This window comes from Corvus kubaryi, unplaced genomic scaffold, assembly GCF_017639235.1.
Source record: "Corvus kubaryi isolate FWS band 111438036 unplaced genomic scaffold, C.kubaryi_AGA036_p1.0 37133, whole genome shotgun sequence".
Lineage (NCBI taxonomy): Eukaryota > Metazoa > Chordata > Aves > Passeriformes > Corvidae > Corvus > Corvus kubaryi.
Window position 1 is genome coordinate 512,767 of NW_024581034.1, and position 13,796 is coordinate 526,562.

Below are 13,796 nucleotides of genomic sequence, written 5' to 3' on the forward strand. Positions count from 1 at the left end.
CCTTCCCCTTCCCCTTCCCTTTTTTCCTTTGGTGCTTGAGCATTCCTTGAAGCCAAGACAGGAATCAGTGTTACCCCAACAATAAAGAATTCCAGATTGTATAAAATGGATAAAGACCACTTTGTTCCACAGTCTTCCATCATCAGGAAGAAGGGAGTAAGAATCTCTCTGGGAAACAGAAGAGAATATTAAAAATTTTTCGATATAAAAGTGTGAGGAAAAAAAATCAACCCAAAACTTTATGAACCCAGGAGAGCAAAACAGAACTTGTGCAAAGGTTCATACAGGTTCAAGAGTGTGCCCAGAGATGTGTGACTGCCAAAATGCAGTTTTTAAATAAGGGACTGGCTGCAGTAGTCTGCAGAATTTAATTTACAATTAGGGAATGGCAGCAAATCAGATTATAATTTTTTTTTCATCAGGCTATTTATTTCAGAGGAGAAATTAGGTTTTTATTTTTGAAGTAAGCAAGAAAATTTGACTTACAAAGTAGAAAACAAATATGAAGACTTGTCCTACAAACTCCCTTTCCAAATTAGAGCAATTTTTTGTGGGAATAATTGGTCTGAACTATGGAATTCTTCCATATTGAGACTCTTCCCTCAGAACTTAAGTCCCTGTGCTGATGATCCAGCCCAGGACAGAGACGGGGCCCTGCCAATATTCCTGATATTCCTGTGCCACACCCTGGTTTCTTTTACCAGCAAAACCCACCAGTGTTCCCATATTCCAGTACCTTCTTTAAGTCAGATTAAGGAATTTGAAGGAAATCCTTGGATTTGAAGAGCTGTAAGAGTGACAGCTGGATCAGGACTTGCTGCTGCTCAGAGCTGTGGGAGGGAACGAAAAGAGATCCTCTTTAGGTGGGGTTTATTTCATGGGCCACATTTGTTTGCCAGATGAAAGGAAGAAACAAAAATGTTTTGTAAATGTCTGATAGTTTGTTTAGGAAACTTTCCAACAGTTTCCTGATGTTTACAAAGTGCTTGTCCTTGTAATAAAATAGAATTAATGTCTTTACCCCTGCCCACACAGGAGGAGAAGGGGAGTTTGGCTTTCCAGGGTGGTCCCTCAGGTACCTCAGTGCAGGTTCAGTTTCAGAAGCACAAACTCTCTATAATTTCTTTTTTGGGTTACTTTGATGTGATTCTTTTTATTTTGTCATTGAGGAGAAAAAAAAAAAAAAGAGTTATTTGTACAGCAACCATTATAAGTATTAAGTTATCCTATAAAAAATAGAGGAGCAGTTAGACTTTTCCAGCTCATTTATTAGTTAAGTAATACTGGTGGAAAACATACATGGAACAAGCTTTTCTCCAATGGAATTGCTTAAACTCACCCTGAGGTTTTCTGTCCTGCTCCTGGCAGGGAACAACCCCAGGCAGCAGCACAGGCTGGGGGTGACCTGCTGGGGAAGGACCTGGGGGACAGTGAGCTGTCCCTGAGCCAGCAGAGTGTCCTGGGGGACAGGAAGGCCAGTGGTGCTCTGGGGTGCAGTGGGAAGAGCATTCCCAGCAGGTCAGGGTTATCCTGCCCCTGTGCCCAGCCCTGGAGGCACCTCTGGGGTGCCGTGCCCAGCTCTGGCTCCTCAGCCCAGCAGGGCCAGGGAGCTCCTGGAGCGGGGCCGGCGGAGGCTGCGCAGCTGAGGAAGGGCCTGGAGCAGCTCCGTGCCCAGCACAGGCTGAGGGAGCCGGGGCTGCTCAGCCTCGAGAGGAGCCCCAGCTGAGAGGGGCCCTCAGCCCTGGCTGTCCCTGGCTGCAGGGAGGGCTCAGGGCAGGGCCCGGGCTCTGCTCCGGGGCCCGGCAGCGGCACCAGAGCCACGGGCAGGGCCTGAGCCCGGCAATTGCCCTGCACAGGAGGCAGAACTGCTGCCCTGGGCAGGGCCAGCCCTGAGCAGATTGGCCACAGAGGCTCTGGGGTCTCCTCCCTGGGGATATTCCAGAGCCACCTGTGTGAGGGGATGGAGAGAGGAGCAGACTGAAGGACTGGCCACTCTCCAAACTCCTTTTTTGGGCTCTGGTTGGGTGGGACAGGGAATTCCCAGAGTTTGTCCAGCAGGGCAGCAGTACTGGGCCTTTGGAGATGGTTTGTCTCTAGGTAGTCCTGGATTTTGGTTTTTTTTGGAACTTAATGCAGTTAAATGTTTTGAGCTGGCCCAGTTCTCCAGCAGTTCCTGTGAACTTCCGTTGGAACCTCCTGTAAAGTTCCTTTGGAACTGTACCTTAAATATGGTGACAATCCATGAGTCAGCCCTGAGGTGGAGGAGTGATGGAGGAGAGTCTTTGTTATGAGAGGAGATTTCGATGAAACCTGTTGGGTGTAGTGGGAGGAGAGTAGGAATCTTGGAATTTACTCCTTTTAAAAAAATAATTAATATATTAAAAATTATTAATATATTAAAAAGTAACTTAACTAAACTAGGTGTGGGGGTTTTTTATTACCAGTTAAAAAAACCTCCTTGCATTTAAAGAACTCACTTCTGTGAGGAATATCACAATTTGATTTAGTAACTATACTGTTAAATTCCTGGTTTTTGTTCTGATTTCTGCCATGTTCCTATTCCAGAGGCGGATGCCCCAAACTTTTCGTGATCCAGCCACTGCTCCATTGAGGAAACTCTCCGTAGATTTGATCAAAACATACAAGCATATTAATGAGGTAATGGCTCCAGATGTCTTTAATGTGCACTGATGTTTGTTACAATACATGATTTAAATGTATTTTCTACGAATAATCTCATCAAGAGATCCAAAAAATCAAGTTTTTTCTCAGTTGTTCACATCTTGTTTGAAGTCATGGGTGTCATGGTCCTGCTTTCTGTCCAGCACACAGGAACTCTCTTATGCTGGGATTTATTTTCTGTTGTTTTATAAACAAATGTTGAGCTTGCAGGACGAGGAAACCTGAGTGCCGCAAGCACACTTTGAGCTCAATAAAACTTTATTAATATTTCTAAGATCTTTTAAGGAAAGTGCTGAAGTGTTTTCCCTGAATTATTTCAATATTATTGACAAATGTAAAATTGTTGTGGTTGATACAGGAAAGCATCAGTTGGTTTCAAACTTCGACAATTATGGGGAATGTGAAGGGATTTTTATGGTGATTAATGACTTCCTTGGAATTCTTTCCCAGTCTTGTGGGAAGATCAAATGATAATTCTTGTTTCCAGGCTCCTTAGCATTTTGAGTTTTGCTGTGTGCACCGTGTGCTGGGATGCATCTGTTCCTTTTGCACCTGCTCCAGAGATCAGTGTTACTGCATTTATTAGTGTTGTTATTATTACTATTATTATTATTATTTATTAGTGTTAGTACACTGATCAGTGTTATTACTATTATTTATTAGTGTCAGTACATTCCTTTAGCTCTGCTTTCCCAGTTCTTCAATTATTCACCCAGACTTCCCTTTGGAATAATGGCCTGACTTCAAACAGAGCAATAGGAGGAGAGGATTGCTTGGTTTTCCACTTGGAGAAGTTGACTTTAAAGCCACAGGATGCTGAATAAAAGTTGCTTCTCCTCTTCCTTGAGCTGCTGTTCTAAGCAGGGCTCTTAAGGAAGCTCCTTTTCCCCTCCAGGTTTACTATGCAAAAAAAAAACGGCGGCATCAGCAGGGCCAGGGAGATGATTCCAGTCACAAAAAGGAGAGGAAAGTTTACAATGATGGTTATGATGATGACAACTACGACTACATCGTGAAAAATGGGGAGAAGTGGATGGACCGCTATGAAATCGACTCTTTAATAGGCAAAGGATCCTTTGGACAGGTAATGGCTCATTATGTATTTATGTAATTTATGTGGATCACATTTGTATTTAATTGGAAGTGCTATTGCTGTTTCATTTTGAAATTAAAACTCTTTTTTCTCAGTCCTGTTATCCTGAGTTCCTGTTCAGACACATATTTTTGTGCTATTTCATGTTACTACAGAAAACTTTTAATTATGTTTCAGTGTGTGTTGCATTTTATAATGAGAAGTCCTCCACCTTTTGCCATCAGTTCACATTTTTAGCTTGAGTTTAGTTTTGGTTTGAGTTAGCTTTTTAGTTGGAACAGGGTTTTTAAATTAAAACAATAATTAGTGCTGGATCTTACCTCTTATAAATGTCATTAGCAACATTTGTTTTGACTGGTTGCAGCTTTAGCCAAGGGTGGAAGGAGGATGGAGCTTTTATTTTGTAGTTTTTAGTTTTTCTCAGACTTAGCAGTCCTTTTACAGTGTTGGTTTAGATAATTTTATTTGCATATAAAGTGACATTGCTGCAATAAACATCACACAGTCAGTTGTAGCTTTATTGCTGTATAGAGTTAAAAAGGAGAACATTTCCTCCGAATTCAGAAAGGTGAGAAAGGGAGTTTGGGTGGGTTTTTTTGAAAATTGGAGGGAGTTTCCTGATGGATTTGGCTTCTCCTGCAGGTTGTGAAGGCTTATGACCGAGTGGAGCAGGAGTGGGTGGCCATCAAAATCATCAAAAACAAGAAGGCTTTCTTAAACCAGGCCCAGATTGAAGTGAGACTGCTCGAGCTGATGAACAAACATGACACTGAGATGAAGTACTACATAGGTATGGAAATAATTCTTCTTTATTTTTATTTTATTGTGAATGGTTTAGATCTTGCTGTAGAGCTTAGGCTGCTTTCAGCTGATTTCCACATCTATTTGGGAACATTTGTGATGATATTTGGTGGTTCTTGCCAAGCTGGTGGGTCCAGCGAGCTCAGGTAGGGTGGGGAGGAGTTGGAATCAAGTGTAGGAAGCCCACCAGGACATGGAATGGTGGGAGGAGAGTTCCAAAGGTGAGAGAACAGGAATTTGGACAAGGATGTGTGGCAGGAAATGGCAGCAGGGTGGGAGCAGAAGGTTGCATCTCAGGTAAGTTGTAAAGGACACAGAAGGAACTGGTCTGGGATAACAGAGAAAACAAATCCATGGATTTGTTGACCAAAAATCCACCTTAATTAAAAGTCTGAATTCTCATGGTGCTCATATTCAAGATTTTATTCTGCCAGAAAGGGGAGAGTGCTGCTTTTTCTCTGGAATGTTTTTCCTATTTCAATTTTCTTGTGGCAGCCTGAAGGTTTGACAATGGCAAACCCTGCTGGCCTCTGAACAGAGCAACGTGATAAATATTTCACTTATTTAATGAAAAAAAAGACTTGGATTGGTTCCTTTCATAAACTGACATTGTACCTGAAGAAAATGAATAGGAAATCCAATTCCTATGGGATATCCATCAGTTTTATTAATTCAAGTAATCAACTGAAGTCACAGCTTATTAATTGCCTTGATGTCATTGTGTATTTTAAATTATTCTCACTATTAAATATTTCCTCTGTCAATGTAAGGGAGTGATAACTTATTTTGGTAATCTTATCATTTCATAAGGTTTTGGTTAATGCAGCTTTACTGAGGATGTGTAAAATGCCCCCCTGTACCCCAGGCATGGCAGAAATATTTTGTTAATAACACAGAACTAGGAAAAAAAAATGCTCTTATTTCACACATTGCTTGAAATACTTAAAAGATTCCACAAGTTTTTGCAGTTTTTTACTGAGGTGCACCTGAGGATGTGTAAAATGTCCTCTTGTCCTCCAAGCATGGCAGAAATATTTTGTAAATAAGACAGAACTAGGAAAAAATAAATGATGCTCTATTATTTAATGATAGTCCTGCTTCCTACGTACTCTGCTGTAATTAACCCATAATTCTTAGCGTTCGTTAGTGATATTTTCCCCTTTTCCCCAGTGCATTTGAAGCGCCACTTCATGTTCAGGAACCACCTGTGCTTGGTGTTTGAGATGCTGTCCTACAACCTGTACGACCTGCTGAGGAACACCAACTTCCGCGGCGTGTCCCTCAACCTGACGCGCAAGTTCGCGCAGCAGATGTGCACGGCCCTGCTCTTCCTGGCCACCCCCGAGCTCAGCATCATTCACTGTGACCTAAAACCAGAGAACATCCTGCTCTGCAACCCCAAAAGGAGCGCCATCAAGATTGTGGATTTTGGCAGTTCGTGTCAGCTTGGGCAGAGGGTGAGTTTGGGGGAAAATCGGCGAAAATTCTGTTCGTGCTGCTGGAAAATGCGAGATTTTTAAGTCATAGTACTCATCTAGCTCATTGGAACTTCATTCATGGTGATTTTAAAACAATAATTTAAGTAGGGATCCACGGTCCACAAGAGCTTTAAATGTGAGTTTCAGAATCGCAGAGTTGTCAAGGTTGGAAAAGACCTTTGAGATCAAGTCCAGCCATGAACCAGCAGCACCACATTCACCACTAAACCAAGTCCTCAAGTGCCACATCCACACATTCTTTGAACACTTTGACACTCCACCACTTCCCTTTAGTGCCCCAGTAGATAAAAATCCACCACATGATAAATTTTCCATGGTTTTTATTTCTTCTTGGCTGTGTTTTTGTGCCTTGTCAGTAGAGAATGTATCAACACTTGGTTGTAGAAATCTGCAGTACTAATTAATAAAATACTCCTTTATTATTATCTTATTCCACCTAACTCTTCCTTCCACGAGCACTCCTTTAGCATGCCCCCTGTTCACAATTAGTGACACTGCAGTTTGGATCATTAGGAAAAGAATTCAGGAAGTCAGGAACTAACTTCACCAAAAGTGCCCCACTTCTCTCTTGAGGAGTTGGGACTGGCCAGTAGCACCCCATTGCTTTTTCCCATAATGAACTTAGGAAAAGCAGATCACACTATTGAATATTGTATTGAAAGCAGCAATGAGACACAGATTTAGATGTATAAAAGGACTTTTTGCTATAAACTAAAAGGAAGGGCTGAAGGCAGACAGCGAGAGGTGAGATCACATCTGGATTATTTATCCAAATCCATTATTCATCAATAATAGGATAATTTTGAAGTGTTAAGAATCACAATTACAAAAACATTGCTGAACTTCCTGCTTTTTTTTTTGTGAGCATAATATTTTCCTAAAAATCAACAATTAAGATATTTTTATTACTGTCATGAATGTGTAGATTTTAGTATCTCTGATACCTTGTCTTTTCCTCCACCGAAATGTTTATGGCAGTTGTGTTTTGTCACGTGGAATTGTCATTCTTTCCCTTTGGATGCTGTGTGTGATTGTGACCTTGAGATGCTTTTATTCCAGATATACCAATATATCCAGAGTCGTTTTTATCGATCACCAGAGGTGCTACTGGGAATGCCTTATGACCTTGCAATTGATATGTGGTCCCTTGGGTGTATTTTAGTCGAGATGCACACTGGAGAGCCTCTCTTTAGTGGGGCAAATGAGGTAAGTTATGTACCAGTAATTGGGTTTTTCTCTTGTTAATTACCATCGTGATTTTCATCTGTTTAATTGGAATGCATAAATGAGGGAAGTCTGATAATTCTGAAAGGATTAAACATCAATATCATTACTTTTGTCAGGACACAAAATTGCCTGTTCATAATTTTCTGTGTCTCCCTCTTACTCCTTGTTTTGTACATATTAAGTTTTTCTTAAATTAATTAATTTAGAACTTGTGTGAGTTGCTGACATTTGTGCCCCAGCTGGGCTGGCTGTCACTTGTCCTTCACAAACACATTTTATTTGGGACAGGTGGATCAGATGAATAAAATAGTGGAAGTTTTGGGGATACCACCAACCCACATCCTCGACCAAGCACCCAAAGCAAGAAAGTTCTTTGAGAAGTTGCCAGATAGCACTTGGAACTTGAAGAAGACCAAAGATGGAAAAAGGGTAGGTTAAATAATTAGGATGATAATATATATATCAAAATACATAAAATGGTGAGTTGTTACTTTGTTTTACATCTTGTCTTACTGAAAATGCAGCTTTGTTGTTTGTTAGCATTCTATCTTGTCAATTAAATAACATTTCCTTTAGTGTTGAATAGTTTCCTTACTTGATTTGACTTTTGATATAGAATCTGTGCACACCCAAGGCTTCACCCGTTGATTCCAAGCAATTCCTCCCTTCCCACAGGAATACAAACCACCGGCAACTCGCAAACTCCACAATATCCTGGGAGTTGAGACAGGAGGACCGGGTGGGCGCCGTGCTGGGGAGTCAGGTCATACTGTAGCTGACTACTTGAAGTTCAAAGACCTCATCTTAAGGATGCTTGACTATGACCCCAAGACACGAATCCAGCCCTACTACGCCCTGCAGCACAGTTTCTTCAAGAAAACAGCGGACGAAGGTACCAACACGAGTAACAGCGTGTCCACGAGTCCTGCCATGGAGCAGTCCCAGTCTTCAGGAACCACCTCTAGTACATCTTCAAGCTCAGGTGGGTTTTGGTCATGAACAGGTGACAAAATTCTGCTTTCTAATGTTGGGCACTGCCCAGGCTCCCCAGGGAATGGGCACGGCCCCGAGGCTGCCAGAGCTCCAGGAGCGTTTGGACAGCGCTGCCAGGGATGCCCAGGCTGGGATTGGTGGGGGGTCTGTGCAGTTGGACTGGATGATCCTTGTGGGTCCCTTCCAACTCAGAATATTTCATGATTCTGTGAAATGTTGATTTTTTTTTTCCTCTCCTGTTAAAAAATGTATCAATCATGATCACTAAACAATTATTTTAATCAGCTGGAGCAGGTAAACAGAAAAACCCCAAAACCCAACTAGATGAGCAAAAATGTGAGTGATTACCACAGATCTTATACTTTTCCCTTGCAGCACTTCATAAATCTTGATGCTGCCATTGTTTCATAGCTGTAAATTCCTTGTCCCTTTAGTTATTGTCATGTTGGGGTTTTCCAGGTGGATCTTCCGGCACGAGCAACAGCGGGAGGGCGCGGTCGGACCCCACACACCAGCATCGACACAGTGGTGGGCACTTCACTGCTGCTGTTCAAGCTATGGACTGTGAAACACACAGCCCACAGGTAATGCTCCAGTGGGGCTGAGGCAGTGATATCTTAGCATACAACAGATAAAACTGTCAATCCCCCCTATAAATGTAACTATAAATTGGTGTGGAGATAGATTTTGCTCATTTAGTAACCTTTAATCAGCTGTGTTGTTCCAGAGGTTCCTCTAATGCTGTTGGCACCTTTCAAGGTATGAGCTACAACATTTTAATTTAATTTGCTTTGCTTATTGTCTCCAGGCTCCTCAGCCAGAGGTCAGGGCTTTATTTTTCTAAGTGTTGTACAAATGCTGTTATTATTACTGTAATGTAAAGCTGCTCCTATAATTTTGACAGCCGAGTCACTTACCAGACTTTCTTAAATTGTTTGAGAAAAACATCCAGGATGTGCATTCATTTTTCTTAAGGCAAATATAGAAAACTATTGGAAATGACTCTTAACTACATGCCTGCATTTCTAGAAAAATTGTGCAACTGCAAGGCCTGGGTAACATTTCAAAATAACGAATAACTTAATCTCTCATGTATTGTTCGAGAACCAACTGGATGTGACACTCAGTTGACAGGGTGGTCAAAGGTTGGACTGGATGCTCTTGGAAGTATTTTCCAACCTTTATGATTCTCTGATTCAGTGAAATCACAGCTTTGAGTCAGCATTTTAATTGTAACTTTGCTCCTGACCGCAGGTTCGACAACAGTTTCCTCCTCCGATCGGTTGGACAGCCACCGAAGCTCCCACCCAGGTCACTGTCGAGAACCACCCGGTTCAAGAAACCACCTTCCATGTAAACCCTCAACAACAGAATGCATTACACCATCACCACGGCAACAGCTCCCACCACCACCACCATCACCACCACCACCACCACCACCATGGACAGCAAGCCTTGGGCAGCCGGACCAGGCCGAGAGTCTACAATTCTCCAACAAACAGCTCCTCCACCCAGGATTCTATGGAGGTGGGCCACAGTCACCACTCCATGACATCCCTGTCTTCCTCAACTACTTCTTCCTCTACATCTTCCTCCTCTACTGGTAACCAAGGCAATCAGGCCTATCAGAACCGCCCAGTGGCTGCTAATACCTTGGACTTTGGACAGAACGGAGCTATGGACATGAATTTAACAGTCTACTCTAATCCGCGCCAAGAAACTGGCATAGCTGGACATCCCACGTACCAGTTTTCTGCTAATACAGGTCCTGCTCATTACATGACTGAAGGACACCTTGCCATGAGGCAAGGCATTGATAGAGAAGAGTCTCCCATGACAGGAGTTTGTGTTCAGCAAAGTCCTGTGGCTAGCTCGTGACTAAACTGAAACTAAGTTTGTTTCTTGTGTGTTTTTATAGAAGTGGTGTTTTTCCAAAAACAAAGTGCAAAGCTGCTTGAATCAGAAGGAGATAAACTCACTGAACCGCTACAGGAGGGCAAAGTTGACTATTTTTTTAAACTTGAAAAGATTGCAAAGGGACAATGAAGTTTTTTTTTTTTGTTGTTGTTGGTTTTTTGCTGGGGGGAGGTTTTTTGGTTGGTTTTTTTTTTAAGAGCCATGTCTGGACCCACCTTAACGGATAGCTTAGTGGTGTTCACCTTTTGCTTCCCCCATTTTAACTTGCCACAACCTAGTCATAGTTTGGTTTTTTTGGGGCGGGGTTTTGGTTTTTTTTTGTTTTTTTTTTTTTTTTTTAATTTTTTTTTTTTTTTTGCTCTTATTCAGCAGGGGTTATTGTTCAAATGTTAGTCATAGTTGCAAGCTAGTTTCTTTTTAAAGGCATTGCACATGATTTCTAAAAAAAGGCCCTTTGAAGTTTTTGGGGTGGGAGGGGGAGTGAGTAATATATATATTTTTTTTAGTTCCCCAAACAACCATGGGCACAGAAATGCAGTACTGTAAGAAAGAGGGACCTTCAGATTACACAAATATATTATTCTTCAGCTGTAAAAAGGGACGGTTGTGACGGAGTTTGTGAGGCACATTGAGCATGCGAAGTGGCGGTGAGCAGAACTCTCCTTTTCTGAATCTACTGAGGATCAAAGCAGCAATTGTGATGGGAATTCTGTGGGTGCCACCTTTTGGAGCCCACGGGCAGTTAGGATGGAAATCTGACTGGTTTCATAACTGAGGTGCACTGAGAAGCAATCAACGGGTCGGTCCTGGCCAGTCCTGGGGAGGTCTAAGTGGTGGTCTTTGGGATAACCTTTGGCCTTATGGATTTGGACTCTTAAGTTAGAAGAGCCTACCATTTCAGATGCAATCACTTTTGGACATGCTTTTGCAGACAGTCCTTAATGCTGAAAACACAGAGAATGGGTAATTCAAGAGGCCTTTCTTTTAAAAATAGACTTTTGTGACCCACTTATTGTAAGGTATTGCAAGGTCACTTTGCGTGTGTCATAAAGTTGACTTCCTTATTGGTTGAAGGTCACAGGAGTAGTGGTTTGCGTTTGATGGAAATAGCTACAACTGTGTCCCTTCCTGCTTTTTACTTTTTTCTTTTGCTTTTTCTCGGCACGTGGTTTTCTCCACCATTACTTCTGCACAAAGACGTCTTCTGTTCATCCTGAACATTTTTAAAAAAAAAAAAATGCAGAATTTTATGTGACTGCTTTTTTGCCTCACAATTATGCTGTGAATTTTACAAAAATTTATTTTCTTTTTTGATAATTTATTGTACCAAAGCTGTTTTTATAGCACATAGATGTCTGTAACCAATAATGTAGCAGTTCTGCACTTTGACACAAGGTGTAACTAGACCATTTTTAAATGTCAGTTGAAAAATTATGGCTGTACTATTGCTTAAACAAAACTGGAACTGTTGTTGAATTCATAGCCAATACATTTACAGCAATCTGTGTACTGAAGATAATAGATTGACATCTACTTGGAGACTATAACATCTGTTACATTATCAATGTGTTCAGGCTTCTGAAGGTTAAAAGGGACACTAGATCCAGAAGCTATGAAACCAGCAGTTGATTCTTGTATTCCTTATTAACATAATTGTAAACTTGAAGGCAAGACCTTGATTGCATGAAACAGGTCCAAAAATAATAGGCTGAGTAAAGCAAAACCCTCACGGGAGACCTGAGGTTAGCAGGCTGTATTTAACAGGTGCCTAATTTTTGGGTAACGCTGCCTTAATATAACACAGTCAGCTTGGCAGTTGCAAAATTTATGGGCCCATCCAAGAGATCTTTTTTTTTTGTGGGAAAAGGAAAAAAAACAAACCCGAAAGCTGCGTGAGAAAAAAAAACCCCCTTGGTGAAAGAATGAAGGTGAATTCCTTGATTGCCCATCCCAGATGAACAGTGTTGCCCATCCTCTCTTACAGAAGCAGTGATCTACCTCTGCCAGTAAGCCCTTGGAAAAGTTAATTTTAGCAGCAAATGGTCAATTCCATGCGGCCAAGTCGATTTTTTCAGCCGGAAAGGTGGAATTTTTTATACTCGCAGTGGCAACACAGCAGCTGACTACCATGTAAATGGGAACGAATCCTTGGGATTATCATTTTTTTGTAAATCATGGTTCTCTTAATCAAATATTTCTTTTTGTACCGACACATCAACCCTGTGGATGAAAGTGGATTGATTTTTTTTCCCCCCCCTGCTTTTTTTCTTTTATTTTTTGGTTTTCTTTCAAAGCTCAGTAATTCAGAGAAGTTTACAGGATTTGGAAGGCTGTCACCTTAGAAAAGGATGCTGAGTTTAGCAATATAAAAAAAGGAATCCAGTTCTTACTGCTGTCTAGGAATCTAAGGGTAATATGGAATCTGGGTAACACCGTGCGCGCCGGTTGCCACCCCTTAGCAAGCGCCAAAAAAAACCCCCACCAAACCTAAAGCAGTTCAAAGAAATAACCTCTACATCAAGAAGAAAAAACAAAAAAAAAACCATCATAAAATCCAGTGCTTCTGCATACTGTGTTATGTTACAGTCCAGTTTTGTGTGCTTTACTACACAGTTTGGTTACAGGACTTCTGTGCATTGTAAACATAAACAGCATGGAAAAGGTTAAATACCTGTGTTCAGATTGTAAGATCTAGTCCGGACTTGCTGTGTATATTGTAACGTTAAATGAAAAGACAAGCCCTTTGTATTATAGTCATGCAGTCTTATGTATGATAAACAGTTGAATAATTTGTCCTCAGACTCTTTACTGTGCTTTTTAAAAAGAAAAAAAAAGGGAGAGAAAAAAAAAAAGTAATTTAAGGAAAAAACCAAAACCAAACAACAAAAAAAAATGTAAACGTAGTAAATCTTCCTATGCAATTAACCTACTCCAAGCCATGGTATGGTAGGTATAATTATACTATAATATGTAAATAGCAGATACATTGCAACAGACTTAAAAATATGACAGTAAAAGTTGGAGGCGTAACAGCTAATTTGGAGTTTTTAATTGAAAACCAGCAAGGTCTGCAAATCCCTGATGTGTGAACACAGCTCTGCTTGGTTCTCATGGACTGTGCTTGTAGTTTGAGTTCTTTAATCCTCATCTGTTAGTCTGAGTGTTCTTATGTGCTCTGCAGCTTCCTCCTTATCCCAGACGAGCTGGTTTTGAGGCCATGGAATGGGATTTTGGGACTGGCATGCCATCATCCCTAGAACCCAGCCTAGATCCTCCTGCATCACCAGCTCCCTGTCTTTGGGTGCAGTAGGACATAGTTCTGAAAAAGCTGATTTTCCTCTAGATTCTGCCAAGTGGGAGGACTTTTCCGTGTCTCTGGAGTGATTCAGCCAGGTTATTTCCATGCTCCCAGCCCTCCTTTGGTTCTAGGACTGTTTAGTTACAGCTGGTGGCCGCCAGAGCCTGGCAGAACGATGGGTAACAACTCCAGTTTGAAACTATTCCAGGTCAGAATATGTTAACTGTAAAGCTCTTACGGCTCTTCTGGAACTTCAGGTGTTTTCAAACCCATTCTAAAAGCTGGA

At 41.4% G+C, this 13,796-nt stretch overlaps 1 protein-coding gene across 2 annotated transcripts in view; it reads left to right on the top strand.

Moving 5' to 3' along the window:
• Nucleotides 1–13,011, top strand: part of DYRK1A (dual specificity tyrosine phosphorylation regulated kinase 1A) — a 70,117-nt gene extending 57,106 nt beyond the window's left edge. For both annotated transcript variants that reach the window (XM_042021317.1, XM_042021316.1), the window contains exons 4-12: nucleotides 2,566–2,658; nucleotides 3,578–3,766; nucleotides 4,418–4,565; nucleotides 5,747–6,033; nucleotides 7,135–7,281; nucleotides 7,591–7,731; nucleotides 7,978–8,284; nucleotides 8,755–8,879; nucleotides 9,550–13,011. In XM_042021317.1, coding sequence (XP_041877251.1) covers nucleotides 2,566–2,658; nucleotides 3,578–3,766; nucleotides 4,418–4,565; nucleotides 5,747–6,033; nucleotides 7,135–7,281; nucleotides 7,591–7,731; nucleotides 7,978–8,284; nucleotides 8,755–8,879; nucleotides 9,550–10,173 — 2,061 coding nt within the window. In that variant the 3' untranslated portion in view covers nucleotides 10,174–13,011. The remainder of the gene's footprint in view (nucleotides 1–2,565; nucleotides 2,659–3,577; nucleotides 3,767–4,417; nucleotides 4,566–5,746; nucleotides 6,034–7,134; nucleotides 7,282–7,590; nucleotides 7,732–7,977; nucleotides 8,285–8,754; nucleotides 8,880–9,549) is intronic.
• The last annotated feature ends 785 nt before the right edge of the window (nucleotides 13,012–13,796 follow it).